At 34.0% G+C, this 24,077-nt stretch overlaps 1 protein-coding gene across 1 annotated transcript in view; it reads right to left on the minus strand.

Annotated features, from left to right (window-relative positions):
* The window catches only part of LOC145262188 (uncharacterized), a 160,362-nt gene that overhangs the window by 109,597 nt on the left and 26,688 nt on the right, over positions 1-24,077 (minus strand). Inside the window, exons 5-7 of the mRNA XM_080119808.1 lie at positions 21,452-21,553; positions 17,880-17,981; positions 3,321-3,521 (exon numbers count right to left, since the gene is read on the minus strand). Of these exons, the coding sequence (XP_079975934.1) occupies positions 3,321-3,521; positions 17,880-17,981; positions 21,452-21,553 (405 nt within the window). The remainder of the gene's footprint in view (positions 1-3,320; positions 3,522-17,879; positions 17,982-21,451; positions 21,554-24,077) is intronic.

A 24,077-nucleotide genomic window follows, 5' to 3' on the forward strand; every position in this document is an offset into this window, starting at 1 on the left:
ATATAGCTTGGTAGCGTTTATTCCGCGAGAAAGAAAGACTAGAGATGCGAAAAGGTTCTCACTCATTAGATTTCGTGTTCCTTTTTAAAACTTTTTTAAATGCAATTTTTAGGTAAATAATAAACGAATTTTAACCTTTAATCTATGAAACAACAAAATGTTAATTTCTAGAATACGGGTTCATAGAAATAAAACAGAACTTTTTCCTTTTGAATTAATTCTCATTTTTCTTTTTTTAAATTAATATTGAATAAGTTCAGTTTCAGTATAAATCGTATTTCTTATTTTTCTCTTTTTTAATGCAAGTCCAAGTTTTCTAATGTTTTCGTAAAAAAAGGTCTATTTCAGTATCGACAGTCTAACTTTACGTCAGCTCTTGCTTACTAGGGCCTCAAGCGTGACATAATTTTTTCAGTGACCAAGTGCAATGCCATTCTTATGAATCGTTAAAGTTTTTTCCATTTATCTTTTTAATTTTAACTCATGTTTCTAAAAAAGAAAAATGTCATACAAAGAGAAACAATAAGAAACACTAAGAAAATATTTTTTATCTCCTCTACTCCGAAGCGATATTTAAAACACATATTCAAAAAACAAAAAGAAGGAACTGGAGGGGTGGAACAGATAAAAAACAATGTGATATTTTTTGGACGACACTTTTTACTGTGATCGTTGGCAACGAGGGGAAAATTGATTAAAACGTACTCAAAAGAGCATTAATAATTACCGAAGGTGAGCAAAAATAAATAAATAAATAAACATGGGAGAGTTGAGAAGGAATAGAAAAATGGGGAAGAAACATTCTCAACGTATACTCATAAGTTCAAAGTTATTGTTATAACCCATTTGTTTGCACTGAGATGGTTGACGTAAATTAATAGAAACCGCTTCGAGAATTTTCAAGTGTGTCTTCAAATATGCTATGTGCAAAACAGATAATGCTTCGTCCGTATACCCTTAAGTATAGACTTGGTACTGCAATAAATGCTCAGCAACAGCCGATTCATTAACTTGTAAACGCTCGGATGTTAACGATTTTCTTTGTCTACCTACAAAGAGGAATATGTTGAGAAATTCTAACTTCCAAGCTTTAAATGATACGCCCCACATAGTAAACCTCACACTAACCATAGCAATAAACTACCATATTACATTGAGGGGAGGGAATACCATCCCTCCTAAAAGGAAGAGAAAACAATTCTAGTCTTTGTGGCACATTGGATGAGAGATCTTTCGGAGGAACTTTTTAGACCATTGCGCCAGCCTAGCTCACGTGGTGAAGCACGCACAGATTATGCAGGCGCTGTGTGATCTTCAAAATGTCGGAGTATATCAACCAGGATTGACTGACAGTTGTTTACGAAACTAGATTAAGTCAAAATAATAAGTAAAATTCAAGTATCTTTTATAAGTGCTGAAATTGTGTTTACGCTTATTTTTATTTAATTTCTTTTAGCTGTCTTTACAACAAATAATTGGTTGCACGTCGCTTAACCGTTGGGGAGTTCATTCTTGAAAAACGTGTATGAAAAAAATCTATGACTACCACTAACTCTAAGATAAAAAAGTACTTGGAAAAATAGATTTTATAACGAGTTTAAGAATGGTATCCCCCCAAAATAGTGCACCCCCCAACAACAACAACAACAACAACAACAACCATAACAACAACAAAAAACAAAACAAAAAGCAAACAAACAAACAAACAAACAAATAGTCAATAAATAATTGCTACAAAAGACAATAAATGCTACTTTTCTACCTACCTGAATGAGTTTAGTCTATGTTTAAAAGTATTTTTAAGCGCTTTTCCTCATTTTTTAAATCTTAAATTGTGGGTTTGTGGGTATCAAACATCTCCAGATTTTCTAGAAAAAAAAAACATTAGCCGCTAGATCAAAATTTTACCCGATGGCAAACAAAATATCCAGATCTAGCTGGAAAACCGCTAAATTGGCAACACTGATTATTTTGCCGGTGTAATGCAGAATATCCCCCTGGGAAAATTTTTCTTTTTATCTATAAAAGCGAAAGAGTATTTTTAAGATCGAATTTTTTTTTTGATTTTAGAGACTTATTGGATGAATGTCTATACAAACCATATCTAAGAACACTGGCAGACATATAAATTACTTTTGTGTGAAATTTGTTGATAGGTCCCGAAACGGCTGAGCATATGAGAAAGGAACTCACACACATACATAAATCACTTTTATATAATAGATAGATAGATACATACATACATTAAGTTGAGTTTTTCTCGCGCTGACATTAATATTAAACTCCCACTTTCTATATTAAAAAAAAAAAAATGTTAAAACGAACTTCTTGATATACTTAGTCACTATATGCGAGCGACTACATGAAGGTTAAATAATTTTCATATTCCTTTGAAAAACGAGCGCCAATTACTTACTCAATTTTAATGTTTTCAAATTAGTTGATTGGTTTCATTTCACTATTCCGCTGAATTTTATTTATGCTTAGATTACATTCTTCACACACACGCACGCGCACACACACACGCACACATATATTACTTTGTCGGTGTGTGTGCAAAAAGTCTCTACTAAACTCCTTTCTGAATATTTGGTCTACAGAGATGAAATAGTACAGTGTAAATGGATCTTTAGATCACTTTCGATTTGGTTTTTAACCGTAAATATTGGTACTAAGAGGTGAAAATTGGAAACTAAGCAGTTGACGTTGGCAGCAGTAGTCGACTAAACCTGTTTGCATACACAAATCTACACCCATAGGTTAAACTCATAGGTTTTTACCTATTTATATACGTATGGGCGTGGGTCAGAGGCTAAGGAATAAGGCTGGAGACTTGTATACTTTGGTTTCGATTCTAGACAATAGCACCCAAGTCATATTTTTATCTTAATTTTTTCATATCACTACTATAAATTAGGTACAATCGATAGAGAATTGGCTTTATAATAATAAATACGCAATATGTATGTATTAAAATATCATATTTAAGTGTATTTTATGACCGGGCAACGCAGGGCTGCTTGGTAGTATTTTACAAAAACAATATAAAACCATTTTTAATGCTTACACAGGAGTTGTTTTTTCTTCGCACTCTGCTCTGGTCGCGATATTTAACGTTTACCATTTTAGTTTTTTCATGTCTAACAGGAATTGTATAAAAATTTCAATTAAATTGTTTTAATTCATTTATTTAATTCATATTTGTTCTAAACACATATTTCGTTATCAATAAAAATCATATTTCCCCTGTTGTGTGGCCGACGTCAACGATGCATATTATTACAACAGCGATCAAACCGGAAGAACAAAAGACTTCTTACCTTATTTGCCATATTTAGAGGCACCCCTTTCTTGAGAAAAAGCATGGCGATGTTGGGATTTGGACTTGTGGCTGCCAGGTGCATCAAGGTGCTGCCGTCTTTGGCACGCACCATAATGTTCGCTTTGAACTTGTCTATGAGGAAGTCCATCATTTCTGTGTTGCCGCACTCCAACGCTATGTGTAGCGGGGTTTTGTCCAACTGAAATATCAACGACAGTATTCGTCATCGTATAACATAGAGAAACAAAAATTAAAATCACACGGTAGTAGTACTACTGATTCTTCTTCTTCTTCTTCTTCTTCTTCTTCTTCTTCTTCTTCTTATTATTATTATTATACTATTAATAGTACTAACTATACAAAGACTATTCCTCCTACTATTGTCACTCCTACTGATACTACAGGGTGGTCGCTAGAAAAGCGGGAAATTTGAGCTCGTAAATTTTATTTTGTTAAAATTTTATTGCGTCTGATTTATTTGCTTCTTCAATCTTGATTCTCAAAATTATGGACGGAGACAGACTTTTAAAGGCATAGGATTATTTTTATATCCGATTTGGGGGCAGGCAAAATATCTAGTTGTGTTATCAATTTTTTGTTTAACGATTACAAAGTATCACTTTGATAATATTGTAACAAATTTGAAACGAGCAGTTGTTTACTTGTCAAAAAGGAACGAGTTCAAAAAAACAAAAAACAAACAAACAAACAAAAAAAAACAAAAAGAAAAAAAAACAATTCCTTGCCTTTGTAAAAATATATTACCGTTTACAAAATTTCTCGCTTTTCTAGTAACCACCCTGTATAAACAATAATAATTATAATAGTAATATCATACTACAATGACGACTACTAATGATAATATCACTATTTCTTCTCTTTCGCCTCCTTCTCCTCCTCCTCCTCCTCCTCCTCCTCCTCCTACTACTACTACTACTACTACTGATACTACTACTAATAATTTTACTACAATACTACGACTACTACTACTAATAATAATAACAACAACAGTGTCAATATTATTCATCTTCTTCCTCTTACTATTGATACTACTACTGATATTACTCCTCCTCCACCTATTACTACTATTAATATTACTATTAATACTACTACTACTAATAATAATACTGATCACAGGTACATACAAATATAGAAAGAGAGAGCTTGAATTCCTACTAGACACGATCCTCGAGTGCCTAATATCTCTCTGCACAGGGGTTTGTCAGAACATCTGGCATGAGGATACTTTTCCTGAGAAGTAAACCCTGATCAAATATTCAAGGTCACATCGTATTCGCAGCCCAAATAAGATCTTTCTATAGCTAACCCACATTAGCGTTTACGAAGAATGGTACACCTTCTTCAAGTGATGTTACCTCAAGTAACTGCACGAAGCTGGATACTCCATCAGACTAGATAAATTCTTGTCCTGGAATGCAGTAAGACCAAGAGATCAAAACGAAAGTTATACCACAACATATGAAAATTGTTAATTAGGGAGAGGAAAAATATGTTATCAATTTTTTTACTAATAGTATTTGAGAGAGTAAGAAGTTTAATGGAACATTCGAATATCTATCTATGTATCTTATACAGAGTTCAAGTGTTAGCTCCACGTAGTGGGCTCCTGGATATGACCTTAAACTATATCCAGTCGTGAGGCCCCAGCTTGCGGGCTTTGGGGAGTGTAGAGCCACCCTTTAATTGCCATTGCTCCCAGGTCCACTCTGACCCGGAGTGGTAGTACCTGTTAGGGTCCCAACTATGGGTTAAATAGAAAACGACTTGAAAACAACAAATATATTCTATTAAAAAAAGTTTTCTTCCAAATCTTTGGATTCGGCATTAAATAACCTGAAAAGGGTTGATATGCCGTAAAACAAAAACAACCAACCACCCAACCATGTAGTGGGCTCCTTGATTTCTGAGAACTTCGACTTAAGTAAAATAAAAAAGAAAGAAAATTGCACAATTCCACTGAAGCAAGACTGATACTCAAGAAAGGATGGTTATCAAAACTGGAACTAACAGAAATACAGCAAAAAATAAATGAGGAAATTGAGCATGAAACAGTCCCTACTAGAACTGCACGTGTAGAAACCCACAAGTAGAAACCTCACAAGCAAAGACGCCACAGGCGGAGGACCTACAAAGAATTGACTCTACAAACGTGGAAATCGAGAACAATAAAACAAAGCTAATAAAGGACGAAGCAGATGATATAGAAAAAATAATGCAGTTCATGGACGAGGAAAAAACAAAGCCCCCATTTTTAGGAATCAAGAGCAGAAGAAATTAAAAACACAAACGGAAAAGTTGACAAGCTTCTCCTACGCATCAAAACAGATACAGCCATAGACTTGATTTAATTTACGCAGAAGCCACAATGGTAAGCATGAAGTTCAAATCAGAAAAAAAAAACGGCCGAGAAAAGATGCATCGACAAAACCTGGATGGGAAATAAGGCTAGAAACCCAAATCAAAAAACATAAAAAAGAAGCCAAAATAAAAAAAACAGGAAGACAACAACATGGCTAAGATTGAAAATTGGTAATAAGACTAATGAGGAGAGGCTAAACAAGAAACAGGAAGAACTGAACCAAAAAAATAGAAGCAAAAGAAGTGAAACTGAGACAATCTATAATATAAAGCTGAATGTGTGTGTGTGTGTGTGTGTGTCTGGTCACGAATAGGCTCCTATATAGTTGACTATTTAAAAAAAACTGATTACATATAATGATAGAAGATGTATCGAGGCACAGGAATGGGTATGTTTGATCTGGCAGAACGGTGGTTCATTAAAATTGTGGGGTCTGCGTTCGCGCCTGGTCCACAAAATATGGAAATAAAAAATTTAAAAATTAAAACAAAACGTTTACAAGTGTTTTTGATATAGATGTACATAAGAATACTTTGATAAGTATGTTTTAACTTAAATAAGGATGGTATAATAAAATTGTGGGGTCTGCGTTCGCGCCTGGTTTCCATAGAATGGAAATAGGCACAAACTTTAATAAAGACTTTTCATATCTATCTGCGTAAGTATACTTTGATAATTATGTTTCAGTTTGAAGAAATATGGTATAATAAAATTATGGGGTGTTCGTTCGTGCCTGGCCTCCATAGAATGGAAATATGTCGCAAAGTTTAACAAAGTTTTTTTAATATAGATCCACAGAATATTGTGATAAGTGTTTCAGTGTGAATGGGTATGGTATAATAAATTATGGGGTTTATCTATTTTATTTTTACTTTCATCATATTTTGCTTTGGTTTTGATACCCCCAAATTCGAAGCTATCTCTTTACAACCTCCCTTTTCATAACGTATCATACTTTCATAAATCAGAGTCCATATTCTGTAGGCTGTTTTTGAACCCAGTCAACGACGGGTAATTTTGCTAGTATTGATATAAATCTGAACAGTGCAAGCAAAATAGGACATTTGAAAAAAAAAAATGATAGCCAATTCTATCAAAATGTGAACGGAGGAAAAACAAGAACAGAACAACCAAACCCGACATAAACAAAAATTTACTGGAGTAAGATATGGGAAGAACGACGAGACTACAGTAGAAATGCCGAATGGTTGAATGGCATGAAAGAAGAACTACAAAAGATCGAAACAAACAGTGAATGAAATTAGCAAGGGAACCCTAAAGAAAAATGGCGAACTGGAGAGCACCAGAACACGACAGGATACATGCATACTGGTTTAATAATTCACAACATTATGAAAGACGAGCTCAACCCCCCAAAATATGCATGCAGGAAACAAACATGCCAGATTAGATGACAATACTAGAGACGACAAAAGACCTAACCAAACGGAGATGAGAGCACTAGGGGAACAAGACGCCTATAAATACTTGGGAGTTTTGGAAGAAGACACCATCAAAGCAACAATAATGAAAGAGAGAGAATTGTAAAGAAATACCCCAAGAGAACAAGAAAACTCCTAGAAACTAAATTATATAGCAGAAATCTAATAAAAGGAATAAATACATAGGCAGTATCACTAGTAAGATACTCTGGACCGTTCATTGAGTAGACTAAAGAAGAACTGAGGCAGCTCGATCAGAAGACCAGGACAACATGACCATACACAACGCACTACACCCAAAGGACGATGTTGATCGACTCTACGTGAAAAAGAAAGATGGCGATGAGGTCTGGTTTGTATAGAAGACTGTAAATGACACTAAAAAGAACTAGAAAAATACATAATGCACCGAAAGGATAATCATGGCTGCGTGAGACACTGAAACAATCAACAAAACAGAAAAAAATAGAGATAAAGAATAAGACAAGAAAAGAAAAATGGGAAGAGAAACAACCACACGGAAGATTCGTAAGGATGACAAAAGATGAGAACAACGAAACACTTGGACATGGATGCAAAAAGGATATGTAAACAGAGAAACTGAATCCCTAATAACTTCAAAGCCAGCATCCTAGAGTAAGAGCACTCTGGCCTATAAAAAGTACTAAGGCAACACTCATCGACATTCATCGGTAGAGTCGTCTATGGAAATGAGCAATAAACTAATGCCATTCTCAGTCTGCAAGAAGACAGAAAACTCCTAGAATTGCAGTTCGCCAAACCTCAGACACAGATAACTAGACTCAGCATCATGTCCAAGATTACAAGTCTTATTTTTGTTGGCATAAGTCATATCATATAATAAGTCATATCGTATCATAAGTCATATCGTATCATAAGTCATATCGTATCATGTCATATCGTATCTTACAAAGTGTGATCGAATAATACAGCCATTAACGTAATGAACTGGCGCACATTGGCAATAACGACCTTTCGAAGATTACGAAATAATGCATGTTTTAATGCAATAAGCTAGCCAGGAGGCTTTTCAATGAGCAACAATGCCATCTAACCTATGAGTATTTGGTGCCATACTCAATGAAGACTAGCAAAATAGACGAAAGTGAAAAGAGAGATAAAATTGCAGCATAACTTTTAACAGGAAGTTGTCTGGGACGCATCGGATAAATTTTCGTCAGGTAAAACATATGATCGGCTCGTGGTAACAGCATGGAATATAGGTTTTATGGGCATCTCCCTGTAGTAGCGTAGCCTATGTAACAGTCAACAATGTGTAACATATTCATTTTGAGTTGTAATATTTATTGATGGTTATATTTTTATTTAAATTTCTCTTTGAGCAGTGCACAGTATATTTGCCATCAATCCGCTTTTTGTGGGGACATGAGACGGATTTCTCCGATACACGTCGGGTTTTCTAACCTATATGTTGCGTAACCTACTTATTTCACGCTGTATAATGTAAAAAGAAAATAAGACGCGGTATAAAGTGAAGGAAAGAAACAAAAACTTCACATATTATAAAGTAGAAATTTAAGATAAGTAGTACACACGAATTCCAGCTTATCACACACACACAAAACTTTGGTGATCTGACCCATATTCGCCATTCCATTATATTGCATTTTTTTCCTGTTTGGACGTCGCGTTTATTGGTTGCTTTATCGATTTATTAACATTCCAATCCTTCTATCTACTGCCTACTCTTCGATTATTTGTTAGTTATTCAAAGACATAAAATTCCAAATTGGCTGTTTTGTTGTTTCCGCCGCTATTAAATGATATCAGGGCTTATAAGAAAATTTGGTTTTTCTTTTTTTTTTTTAACTATATTTTTCTCATACGCTAAAATTTATTGCACGATCAGTTTTATGTAATCATGCCGAAATTCTTTTTTTTCTTTCTAAAGTTATTAAATTCTTATTCTTCGGATGAGTCAGGGCAAAAATATTTTAATAAATTGACCTAGTAAATATGATTGCTTCTGTGCTACGAAACAGGCGCTGTCAAAAATTAAACATTTTAACACACAGAAAGAAATAAACGGTAAGATGAACCACATTTTGGAATTTGGAAATGTAGAATTTTTGTCATATATTCACACACACACATTATATATATATATATATATATATATATATATATATATATATATATATATATATATATAGAATGTGTGTGTGTGTGTGTGTGTGTATAAATTGTTAATGGTAGCCGAATGGATAGGTCTTTGCTAATCGAGCCAGAGATGGCTCGTGTTGCCGAGTTCGAATCTGTCGACTGGTGTTAATCGTGACACCCTGCACTGAAGTTTTCCGAAAGGATGAAACACTAGTGTCTGTAGGTATTTAATTATTATAGTAAAAAAATAATTATGACAGCCCCTTTAAGAAACTCGTTTCTTATCGTTGAGCACTTTCAGCTGAATTAAGTCGGTCAATTTAGCTCTTACGTATAGATCATCGTATAACGATTAGATCACTGTCTTACTGACGTAAAGAACATTTAAAATTAAAATGTTTAAATTCAACGTTATTTCACGCGGTTAATGGTAGCCGAATGGATAGGTCTTTGCTAATCGAGCCGGAGATGGCTCGTGTTGCCGAGTTCGAATCTGTCGACTGGTGTTAATCGTGACACCCTGCATTGAAGATTGCTGAAAGGATGAAACACTAGTCCCTGTTGGTATTTAATTACTACAGTAAAAAAATAATTATATATATATATATATATATATATATATATATATATATATATATATATATATATATATATATATATATATATATATATATATATACCGGAACACTTGTATGCTAACAAAACTGTTTTTAGTTAACTTGTGAAAACTTGTTCTGTGCGTTTGTCGTGGGTTTCATCATCATCATCATCATCATCATCATCATCGTCATCATCATCAAGAAGATAAGAAAATATTATGCTTGAGTATACCTTTCCTGTTTTTTAATATTTTTCTTTGATAATATTTATTGACTGAGCATTAAAAAATCTATATGTTTCCTATGCATCGTTAGCACTTTCACTTCTTTGGCGAATCCTCTTCAAGGTGATAAGATTTGACGCTAATCTCTGACATTTCAAAATTTTTAGTTCTTAACATTTTTCCTGGAACGGGACGGTTGAACAAACTTGTAATGCGCGTTCTCAGATGTTCTTTTTCTTTCTTTTTTTTTGTTAAATCATTGTCCATTTCTTCAATTTTTTTTTTTGCTTTGTCACCTGAAGATGATTCGACGAAAAATCGAACGTGTTAGTGATACATACGCGGCATAACGAGACTGAATTTCGGATCTGCACTCATAACCGCATTGTCGCTCCTGTGCTAAATAATTAATAATAAAACGAATATAAAAAAAACGCAATATAAAGAGACGAATATATGTACATAAATATATGAACTGTGTTCTGCTGAATGGAAAGTCATTAGATTAATAAACTGGCAAGTGTTCAGATTGTTTAATGGTGCAATATTTGTATTTCTTTCTTTTTCATATTTGATTACACTAATGGCAAACACAATCGAGCACTTAATGAAAACCAGTCACTTGAAAACAAAATAAAAGTAAACATTATGTGTGATAATGGATGGGTAATGCCCTCTGCAAAGAGATTAAAAGAGCAATATTTTTTTTTTAAATCGAACCATCCAAGCATAATTATGATGAAAGCTTCCGGAAAAAATCTATAACCGTTCAAAACGGAAGATAATGCTTTTGATCTGATTCATTTAGTATGTTTTCACGCTTTGTTTATTTTTTAAAATGAGTTTAACAACCTTCGTCAATCATTGGAAACTCTGTAAAACCAGAAATAGTAATCAGAAATCATTAAGGACTACTTAGTTATCACGTTAACTAGCTATCCTTTAACAAGGAAAGACAAACGATATATAAATATGCCTCTTAAAAAATCTATGAGGCATAGACACAGGTCAGTAAGTTGCACTATTAAGTTTGTAATATTTTTTTTCCTAAATAGCTTACACATCTGTGTGCAGAGCAGGGTAGCAGTGTACTTTACAAAATTTTTTATAATTCTATATTGAACCTATTATATCTTGGAATGACACACTTCCACGCTACAAAACTGGTTAAAATCAAAACGAAAAACGCCTGCCTATTAAAAACACTTGCCTATTAAAAACGCCTACCTATTAAAAACGCTTACCTATTAAAAACGAAACTGTTCGTTTCAAGAGAACAGATTGAATTATAATTAGTTTTTACATTTCACTTGACCTAAGGACAAAGGTTTACAGGAATATTATAACCAATAATACAAAACATAATCTGATAAGTATACCTCTTAAATATAAATATATATATATCATAGTGCAATATTCTGCTTTATTTTACTAGTCTCTGCGGCTAATGGTTGACATTTAAGAAGCATTTTTATTTCGTTCCGCGAGCTGGCAGACCTCAAGACACTAAACACCAAACGTCAAACCTGCAAGAATTGAAGGAAAACATCAGGAATGAAATAAGGGAGTTAAATCGCAATCCAGAAATTCTGCAATCTGCCATGAATATTGTTTTGGAAAGAGCAGAAATACGCGAAGTTGATAATGGTCAACATTTAAAAGACATTATTTTTTATAAATAAAGATTGTTTAAATCTTGCATGTATTAAAAAAAATAAATTCCAATGTCTTAGTCAGATTGTGTTAAAATTGCAGAAAGATATCAGAAATAAAGAATTTATTTCAGTACAAAACCGTTCAGTGACTTTTTGGACAAGCTATATATATATATATATATATATATATATATATATATATATATATATATATATAAAATGTATACACTCTTTAAATGACTATCAAGCCAACATTTATTATAAGAAAGAAAAGTTTCGTACAAAAACACCACGATTCCTTGATTTATTTTTCCTATAGTACCAACTCTATAGAAAAAAACCTTTACAAAATTCGTACCTGGTTATTTAACGAATATTTCTTTCATATATGTATTTCCTCGTGTTGGAATGGAAAATAATTCGGCGTTTGCATTTATACAGAAAGCAGTAGGTTTCGTTTGCCATATTTCAATTTTCGTAGCGTGTAGATACTGGGTTCAATTCCTTGTTGATCCTACACATTTTTCCATCTTTTTTGCTTAAAGAGAATTAGGTATTTATCTGTGAAAGAGAGTTCATAGTATTTATTTAATATTGGCTATTCTTTTCGATTTCTGTGCGAAACAGAATGTCCTTTTCTCGTTAACACTTTATTTGTCGTGCTTAGAGAAATCGTTTTCTTTTCTTCTTCGACGTGCAGTCCCGTCGACCAGTGAAAAGTTTATTTTACTATGATTAAAATCCGACGTTTTTTTCTTTTGTTTGTGCATACTCGCTTTAGCCAATAAAATCAAATATACTATCATTTACTTGCTGCATTTACGTGAGTTTTTTTCTTTTCCCAACGCTAATTGCTTTTAACCACGAGACGTATTAGTGAGACATGCTTTTAGAACGAACAAAGTTTTTTTTTCAACATTACTTGTATTTATAAAGAAGGAAAAAGTTGTTTTTTTTTGTACTTACTGAAAACTTGGTCTCATTAATTTAGTAGTAATAATTGTCCACGCAATCGTCTTATGAATTCTGTTTCAACTTGTAGTTACGCTTTTAGTAGCCTTTTTAACAGAAAGATAAGGATCTTTTGGTGGACAATACATAATTGTATTAAAATACAAAGAGGAATCTCCCAAGGTGATTCTCTATCATTCATCGTAGCCATGATACCCATGTATAACTTGCTAAGAAAATGCCAAGCCGGATGCAAGTTCACTAACAGATGAAAAATGAACCCCCCTAATGTACATGTATGACCTGAAACTGTATGCAAAAACAAAGACAGAAGAAAAGACTCTAAAACCACAACCAGAATCTTCAGCCAAAATATCTGAATAGAATTTTGTACGGAAAATTGCGCACTGCTGACAATGAGGAGGTATGGTACTTCCCAATCAAACGGAGATGAGGGCACAAGGTGGGGTATGGTAACTACTAATACTTGGGAGTGCTTGAAGCAGACACTGTGAAAGCAACAGAAATGAAAGAGAAAATTGGAAAGGAGTACCTCAAAAGAACAAGAAAACTCCTCGAAACTAAACTATATAGTAGAAATTTAATTAACGGAATAAAAGCACATGGACAGTGTCACTAGTAAGATACTCTGGACCGTTTATAAGCTAAACCAAAGGAGAACTGAGGAATCTCGACCAGAAAATCAGGAAACTCATGACAATGTACAATTCACAACACCTAAAGTATGAAAAAGAATAACGTAGAAAGTTTGTATAGAAGACTGTGTAAATAACGCACAAAAATAATTAGAAAAATACAAAATGCAGAATACCGAAAGAATAATTACTGCAGTAAGAGACACGGAAGAACAAGCAAAATAGAAAAAGAAGAGACGAGGAATAAGACGAAGAAAGAAAAACTGGAAGAGAAACAGCTGCACGGGCGATTCATAAGGATCACAAAAGATGAGACTAACAAAAACACTTGGAAATGGCTACAAAAAGGAAACATAAACAGGGAAACTGGATTCATAATAACAGCTGCACAAGCTAACGCGATTAGAACTAATCACATCCAAGCAAGGATCGACAAGACAAAAGAAAACGACAGATGCAGACTGCGGACAAAGACTATAAACCACATAATACGTGAATGCAGCAAACTAGCCTAAAAAAGAATATAAAAATAGACACGATCAAGTGGGGAAGGCGGTACTCTAACAATTATACAGACGGTTGCATCTTCAACCCCCCCCAAAATAGGACAAGTACAAATCGGCAGCAGTACTTGAAAATGAAAGTCACAAGATCCTATGAGACATGTATTTACAAACCGATAAACCCATCCAATTAACAAGACCGGATGTTACAATATTTAACAAGGAAAAATCCTGCCAGATTGTAGATTTTGCTGTTCCAGCACATCACAGAGTGAATATCGGATCAAATAAACGGAACTGTATTAAAGGGGTCTGGAAAATAAAGAAAGTCAAGATAACACCACTAATAGTAGTTGCGCTAGGAACAATACCGAAAAACTTTGGAAAAAGAATGGGAGAATTTTTTTTTTTACATGGAGGTCACCACTGAACAAGACCCAGAAGCCACTCGGGGATAAGGGTTATTGTATGTACAGTAATGAATAGGATAGTATCGTAGTAATAGTTAGTATTGGAGATTTGATAAATTGTCATTACTTAAGGGAGCGATTCATCAGGAATTGTTTGTGTTGGACTTGAAGACATCCAAGTTGAAGTCGGGAAAGAAACAGGCAAGCGGCAGAGAGTTCCACAGGCGTGCAGTTCTAAGAAAGAAGCTTTGTTCATGGAATCTACGTTTTGATTTAGGCACGGAGATAAAGAGTGAGGAAAATTATTGGCAGTGGTTTCAGCTAGTCGGGTGTTTTTCGTGAAAGATTGGCGAGGGGAGACCAGAGAATGGAGCTTAGACGAGCACTTGCCATGAAAATAACGACAAAACAGAGACAGGCTCGCAACGTCTCTTCTGTGGGAGAGAGGTTGCAGGGAAGAGAAAAGGACATTACCCACCAAGCCACGAAGTCTATTTTGTACTCTGTCAAGGCAGGATAAGCTGTTTTTAGCAGCTCCTGCCCATATATGGCAGCAGTACTCCATCCTTGGATGTACTTGGCTTTTATATAGATAGAGAATTGCATCAGTAGTGAGATATCTTCTGGAGCGGTAGAAGGATCCCACCATTTTCCCAGCGACCTTGGCCACAGACTTGATGTATGTGTTCCATTTCAGATCAGAAGTAAAGGTCAAACCCAGAAGCTTATCAAAACATTGAGCCTCCCCTATACGAGAGCCATTCATTTCAATCGATGCCAGATGGGGATCAGAGCGTTTATGATGTAATGATAGGAGCTTGGTCTTAGATGCATTAAAGGTAACCAGCCACCTCTTCCCCCACTGTACCACGCGCTCAAGATCTGAGGAGAGAGAATCAGAGAACATTGTCATTTACGGCCTTTGATGTGTTGCCATAGATAGTCGTGTCATCAGCATAGATGTCAACGAAAGATTTTAGTATGTGTTTTGTGAGATCATTGATGTAGATCAAGAAGAGAGTTGGGCCCAGAACGGAAACCATATTGCATGTCACTAAGAAGGTTATTTCTGCTGAGGTGATTGACTACTTCTCTATTGAATATGGGTTCCAGCAAATAGGAATTAGGGGGAGGGCTGAGAAGATATAACGGATAACAATAATGAAAACTGCCGAGATATTAAGTAAAATCATTGAATGCGGAGACTAACACCACACATGAACTACAGACGCAAACTGGACACACGGAAACGTCTACGGATGTAAAGCACAAAGGAACATCACATGGAACCATGCAAACTGGAACGGTATAATTGCAAGGTACTCCCATGCGTCCCTGCGTTTCTACCGCCTTGTGTGTGTGTGTGTGTGTGTGTGTGTGTGTCACAATAAACTGGCACCACACTAAATAATTGAGGAAGGTCAAGGAGGATGGAAAGACCTAGGGAGAAAGCACTAGCACGACCTTCGCTGAATGAGTACAAAAAGGACTGGGACCTTGGGGAGGCTTATTGCCACTCAAATTCTTCTGAAAACTAATGGTCGCTGCAAACGAGAAATCAATGGTAAACGGCTGTTGCGATAACGCAAATTCTTTTGCAAAGGTTGGCGAAAGAATTGGAGAGTACTGGCAATCTGGGTAAACGTATTTTCACTCAGGCTCCATAGAACACCACAAGTTGTTCTCAAAGAGAAATCTTTGATGATGGCCTGTGTGACTACTCGTAGGAACTAAATAATAATAATAATAATAATAATAATAATAATAATAATAATAATAATAATAAAAACAGTACAAGGCGTTTTAAACAGATCGATTGAATACCAATTATATTTGAATTTCAACTGGCTGATAACCCCCCCCCAAAAAAAAATGTTAATTGGGAAATTATAACGAGTCACCCAAAATATGTCTTTATTCCTATAAAAATTGAGTTTTTCTATCTCAGTGGCATTGATATTAAAAGCCCGCTTTTTCTATTTAAAAATTGTTAAAACGAATGGCTGGAAGGCTTAATGTTTTGGTTTCGATTCTAGCTGATAACACCGAAGTCATCTTTTTTTACCTTTTGAAATTATTACTATATTTATTAGATACAATATAATAATCAACATAACATTGGCTCTATAATAATAAATACGAAATCTGCAAACATTAAAATATCATATTTAAGCGTATTTTACGGTCAGGAAACGGAATAAATTATCCAAGGACCGCTTGTGAATTTGATATGCCCATATAACTTTCTCCTTCAGAAGAAGTCAGTTCAACCCAGCTATTGTAAGTGCCGTTTCGGTAATACAAGCTAAATACAACTCTATCTAATCGAATAGACTGCATTCACTTGTACTATAGTTAGTATTGTTGAGATATAAAATGATTCTGTATCACATACTGTATTAAAAATTTTGCCCAAACATATCTATGACCAGAAAGAATAATAGTAAGAATTAAAAAAAAAAAAAGAATAATTCACACATTTAAAACGTTTATTCACAGTTGGTGTCAGTCAAGTTAGGAGATTGGTTCGTCGATTTCAGAGTGGTGACAGAGATGTAAACGATAAAGCGAATTCCAAACCTTTTACGATCGGGACGTCAACAGAGACTGGCAAAAGTGCTCTGAGAATGGTGGTAGGTTTGTAGAAAAATAATAGCTCTTCAATGTTTTATATATATATATATATATATATATATATATATATATATATATATATATATATATATATATAGTACAATTTCGCTGCATCACAGCTCATCACTGCGGCTAGACAAGCAACTACCTCAAGCCAGGATCGAAACCCGATCGCCCAAACGACAGTCGGAGCATCTAACCGTTGCGATATACGGCTCTGCTACGCTGGCGGTGAATTAACAATGTTTTGAGATTATCCAAATACCTAAGCTCAATTTGTTTACACTAAAAGCATATATATATATATATATATATATATATATATATATATATATATATATATATACTAGATAATCTACCCGGCGTTGCCCGGGAATAATTACTTTCATTTTGCCCCATCTCCTTTTCTATTACATTACATATGATGTCATCACATATGGCATCATCATACATAACCTTATCTGCTATGACGTAATGCATGACGTATACTGCACATATGGGCAGTATACGTCTATTTGAACAAACCTACAGAAATACGGCATCATATTTGACAAAATATATATGACGTCATCTGCTATGACGTCATATATGACGTATGCGAACAAACACAGGAATACAGCTTATTATAATAGATTTTACTCTGCTCGTGTGCTTATTAACACAAGAGTAATTGATTATAAGAACCAAAAAAAAAGAAAAAAGAAAAAAGATCTACTAGAGTAGACAGACCGCATTCTGTATCCCACGAGGTTTAGATTTTTAGTATAAGTGTTTCGAATTCAAAATTCACAGAAAGTCATAAATCACGACGAAAAGGCCTGAAAACACAGCAACAAAACATTCGTAAAATAGTAGTAATCAAGGCGAGGGCTCATCTCAAAAATACCAAGAATTCGATAATGTTCTTGTCAACCCGATCGCGTTTTTTTTTTATTGAACGGTATCTTTGCATACTCACCTTATCTCCAATATTTGGGTCTGCTCGAAGAGCCAGCAAGCATTTCATCACCGCTTCACACCCATTCTGTGCCGCCAAGTGCAGAACAGTTTGTAAATCATTCTACAAAAAAAAAAAAAAAATAGGTGCAACATTTTGACTTCAACACAAAAGTTCATACACCGTCGTTTACGTCAACACGTACTTTTGCGCATGTGCGTTTTCGCTGGTGAGCTATCTATCAAACAAATCAACAAAACGTATTGCAAAGTGTTTATACTTGCTGATCATGGTGGCTTTCTTCGTCCTTCATGACTGGCCGTGGTCTTTCGTGGTGTCTGCCAGCCTCATCTGTTTGGCTACACGAACAAAAGTACATGAAACACAATGGGGACCCACTGAGCTTTCAAATATTTTATTTAGAAAGTTTACTCATTAGGGGAGAGACTACCATGACAAATTAACAAATTGCTTACTTACTTAGTTTTAAGGATAGGAAAAGGGAGGTAGACGGACAAAATCTCGAGGTAAACGTTACTTAGATTTTCTCGACATTGTCCTTCTGTTCTTACACACACATGTGCTGATCTTATCATCATCATATCATTCTCCGGCATTTCTAGCTCTATGGAGCTAACATTTGACCTTCGCTTCAATCATGCCACCTGTAGCTGCCAGGTTATCTTGACATGTACTAATGTAACGCTCGTCCAAATTCATACTAGCTCAATCGCTACTTATCGGGGCAGAATTATGATACATGACAAAGAAGAAATCCTCGATTATGAAATGGTGTAAAAAATGTTCAAGACCAATTTCCGGTATCTTAGGGTCTGAATTATTCGGTCGGTTCAAAAGGTTTTGCCGATTTAAAAATAAAAAAACCGTACGTCTTTGAAAAAAATAAAAACATTTATTCATAAAAATAACGATATTTGCTCTCTAAAAAAACTTTATTACATCTCTCAACAAGCTTAAACTTCTAAAATTCTTTAGGTTTTCATGTGAAATATAGATCTAACTCTTGTCTAATCTTCTCTCGTGATGTTAACTTGAGAACATTTAAATGGTTGTGTACTCTTTGAAATAAGTGATAATTCGAAGGGAGCTAGGCCCAAAGAATATGGAGGACGGGACAAAATTAAATTCTTTCAGGATATCTTTGCTGAGTAGTGCTGTGTGAGTAAAAGCATTATCATGATGGAAGATGGCGCTCTTTATGTTGTTTCAAAAAGGTTGTCATCGAGCGAATATGGGTGAAAATATGGTAGAAAAATATAAAAGATGCCTTATAATCTGAAAGTAAAAATTATAAATTATTTATAGTGATATGTTTAAGTTATGACAAGATGTTTAAAATGCACCTTCTACAAACCGGTAAAAATTTTTACACCGACCTGGTAGTAATTTGTTACAGTCAATATATATAGGGAAACATGTTCAGATACGTATTAACCTTGTATTTCTTTCAATAAGTCTGCTAATGGGTCAACCTCGAAAATTCTTCAACAATATATATATATATATATATATACTTGCAATATATATATATATATATATATATATATATTTGCAATATATATATATATATATATATATATATATATATATATATATATATACTTGCAAAAACCAAAACAGCAAGGAAAAAATTACATCATATTTGTATTTTTTCGAATGGTACAATTGTTTTGACATCAACTAGACAATTTTAAACTTCATATTGTTGAAGAATTTTCGAGGTTGACCCATTAGCAGACTTATTGAAAGAAATACAAGGTTAATACGTATCTGAACATGTTTCCCTCTTGTTATTAACGGTATTCCGCGGTGTGATCCGTCAATTTACCTGGCTTAATTTTTAGTGATAAATGTACATTGCTACTGACTAATAGATTTTAATATATTAAATCTTTGGGAAAAATGTTCTAATATATATATTAAGAATGCGATGAAAAGAAAGCAGATAAAGTGCTCAACTGCGAACGTGAGAACTAAAATACAACTATTTATTTAAAAACTATACATACATATTCCAAAGACGAACCAGCGGTTTCATTGTATTGAACCAGCCAGATTTTCATTTGTATTCGTTCACTTGTCTTTAGTTTTCTAGTCTTCAGTTATTATTGACAGTTGGGAGGTGTTACTATTCTATTAGTCTGGCGGCTACTTTACTTGCTTTGATCCAAAGTACTTTTATATTTCTACAGTCGCTACTATCTATATGCTAGGTTGTTTTTATTGTTGTCCTTTCTTTACTGTTGGTGATTTCCTATTGATAGGTATTTTTATTTTTTTTGCTTCTGTTTTTATTTATTTATTTTTTATTTACTTTACATATATTAATTTACTTTTTTATTCTTTCATTCTTTCATTTCCTATACTATTTATAGACCCATTTACATATCGATAGTCTAAAGATCCAACACCTACTACCAGGCCTATAAACCTATCAAATATACACATATCATAGTATAAGAGAAAGAATTAAATATCCGAATAAAAATAAAGAAATGACAACCATCGAAAATTAGTATATACATACATATGAATACCTTTGCTAGGATAATTATCCCAACACCACTGTATAGGGAAAAATATTACTACCAATTCACCACATTTTTTCAATTCTTATTAATAGGCTCATATACCCACTTAAAATAACTACTAACCCAACCATAAGGACATGTACCCTATGTATAAACTAATAAGTAAATAAATTAGGAACCCGAAAAACTACAAATAAAGGAAAGAATGAAAAATAGCGACAAATAGAAAAGTAAATTAATATATATAAAATAAATAAAAATAGATAAAAACAAAACATACAAAAAATAAAAACACTTGTCAATAGGAAGTCGCCAACAGTAAAAAAAGCACAACAATAAAAACAACTAGTATATAGATAGTAGCGATAGGAATATAAAGGTACTTTAAATCAAAGCAAGAAAAGTAGCCGCCAGACTAATATAATTTTAACACCTCCCAATTGTCAACAGCTTAACCGTACGAAACGGTAACCCTCACTGTTACTCTGCGATAAAAACCAGAGATGAATAAATAAATAAAAAATAAACTAATAAATAAAATAATACTAGTCAAAGGAAATTGAAGTCACCACTAATAAAAAGTACACAACCATATAACCACCTAAAGATATGACAATTTTAAATCAAGGGCAATAAATAACCGCCAAACCAAAAGAATCACCTAACACCTCCCTACTAATGACGGCTTAAACACGGGAAACAGCATCCTCATTCCCGTACCACACATCCGAATAAAACTTACTGCTCACATTCACAAAGTATACACTCCAATTTTCCCCTGAATGTAGATCGCACCCAAATATCTTATAAAAACCTTGACACTCGTTTCAATCTCAATTCTTTTTTGGTCTGATGAAGTGCCGTCCCTAAATTGGGACTCGACTGAAACATGTATGCACATATGTAACCAATAATCTTTGTATCATAAACAAACTATATATATATATATATATATATATATATATATATATATATATATATATATATATATATGACGCGTATTTTTGAAATTGACAACATTAGCAATTATCATCTACTTACATTAACGATGTTGACTGGAGTTCCTGCGTCAACCAACATCTTGAGAAAATCTGGATTTTTCTTTCGGCAAGCAATATGGAGAGCAGTGTCCCCAGTCTCATTCTGTAATTCAAGTTGAATAAAAGGTTTTTTATCTTGATCTTTCAAACCGACGCATTTCAGGTGAGAACATTATTACGTATTTACGTGTCATGTCGAAATTAGTACAAATCCCCCCCCCCAAATGATCAAGTAGAAAAATAATTACAATTAAAAATAGAATTTGTCGAATTATAGAGTTTTAATGTGGAAAAGTTATATGATAAATTCAGTATGGCAAACTGACTTATCTCCCTTGAGTTACGGGTACGCCATTTTTACATAATAAATATCAGAAGTGATTTGGATATTTTTTATTTTTTGTTAAAAACACCTCTAGCGCATATTCTAGTGAATAATTTTCCCATTTTTTTGTGAATTTATACTGCTTTCTACATGACACGTAATTACGTAATAATGTTATCACCTGAAATGCGTTGGTTCAAAAATATTACCAATCTACACAAGCGCGAATAAAATTTAACAAAGATTCTGCCAATTTAGCTGATAAATGTGCAACACATTCTTTTTGATAGCGCACTAATGATTGACTATATGGAAATATAACAATAACACATTCTTTAAAAATTGTGAAGACATGATAGTAGAGAAGACGAGAAGCGCTTACCAACATTGTAGATGTTTCGTATGTTGTATTGTCGTGTCATAAAATGAGCGTTTGAATATTGGTTGACATTGGAATGGAGATGATATATCAAAACGTGTCTATTTATAAAGGATTGAGTGTTTGATTATCTTATCAGAGTTAATGTCGTTGTGTGTGACATGCATTTGAACATACCTTCTGCCATTTTGTTGGTCCATCTAGAAATTCTCGTCTGGGAGGGAGACTTGATACCTGTTTTTGGGGACGAAGATTTATTTCACTCCAAGACAAGAAATTGGTTCTATAGTTTTGTATTCACCTTCCAGTTTGATCGCAGAAGATTGGAAAGTGAATTTGGCCTGTGTTTTTTTCTTCTAGGCCTTATTTCTATCACGTCAGTGTTCGTCCCCTCCCCAGCGAAGGGGAGGAGACAACGGCTAAGCCGTCCGCTCTCTTCCAAGTCCCAAACAAATCTCCTCGATTCAGCTAACCTGATCACATGACTTACACGCAATCCAATCAGCTGATCTTAACTTCCGGTCAACGTGTCTACACACACTCCCCCCCTCTCTCTCTATCCATTCTCTAACATGTAGACGATCGGTTTTTCAAAGCGAAAAGAACACGTGTTCATAATAACAGATGTTTATACAGGGTGGTCCACTCCCAGAAAAATGTAGCAGAGAGGAGGAACATTCTTTTATTGTTTAATTTACCTGTAGTATTGTTTAATTTACCTGTAGTGGTATAAAAAATGCCGGAAGTCCTCCCCGTGGACATGTCCGCGTTTCTGGTCACGTTTAATAACGTTTGCAGATACTGCCTGTAGATCTTCTCTGTTGATTCTCCCGATGGCATTGGTAATGTTCTCCTTTAGTTGGTCTAGATTGTGAGGATTATTGGCATACACTTTATGTTTTAAAGTCCTCCAAAGATAAAAATCATATGATGACAAGTCCGGGGAACGTGGTGGCCATAACCCTTTGCTTATTGTTCTCCCTTCCGTAAACATGTCATGAACTCGTGTCGGAGATCTGTAAGACGTGTGGCATGTAGTGCTATCTTGTTGGAAAAAGAATGGTATTTTGTCTTGTGGTGTCAGTTGGTTGGTAAGGGAAAGATGAGAGAGATCAGGCTACTTTTAAGTGGGTCGCTTAATCTGAAAAAAGAAAATTGATTAGAGAAAGACTAGAGAGCTCGGGCTATTTTTTAAGTGGGCCACCCTATAGTTGCGTGCAGGAAAGATTGCACGTGTAGAGACTAAAAGACAAATTAAAAGCAGAGAGCGATTCGAATTGTAAGGTTGAGAGAACATGTTAATAAATTAACCCATATTAATTTTCTTATCAAGTTAAATCCATACCTTTATTTTAATTTTTTCCATATACATCTGCCTTACTTTTAATGCTAGGTTTATTTATGGTGTCTTTTACATATAATAAAAACCCTTCCCAATATTTGCTGATGAGGAAACTTTGTTTGTTAAAAACACTATATGTAAAAATGATTGTCCGTAACTTGATGTCTACCACAATAAAAACACTGTTTTCCGAAACGATCGTACAAATTATTGATTTTGTTGTTGTTCCTTCTTATGAAACTGATTTTTAATTTAATTATAATTTGATTTTTAAATTATCAATCACATTACTAAATATTAAATTAGCTCTAGGATATTTACCTATCGAGCTTATTATATATCTAAATTACAACGAGCACTTTTTCTTTCCCTGTATTTTAATTAAACTAGTAATTTTACTATTACATTAAAATACACTCTGCTCTTTAGACTATTGTTCTAATCTCCTTTAAATTATATATATATATATATATATATATATATATATATATATATATATATATATATATATACAACTGAAATTTTGAAATACTTTCAGATTACAGCTTGTATAATACCGTAAAATTTTATTGTTTTTGCAT

Source organism: Euprymna scolopes, chromosome 3 (genome assembly GCF_053919585.1).
Source record: "Euprymna scolopes isolate OS-2025 chromosome 3, ASM5391958v1, whole genome shotgun sequence".
NCBI lineage: Eukaryota > Metazoa > Mollusca > Cephalopoda > Sepiida > Sepiolidae > Euprymna > Euprymna scolopes.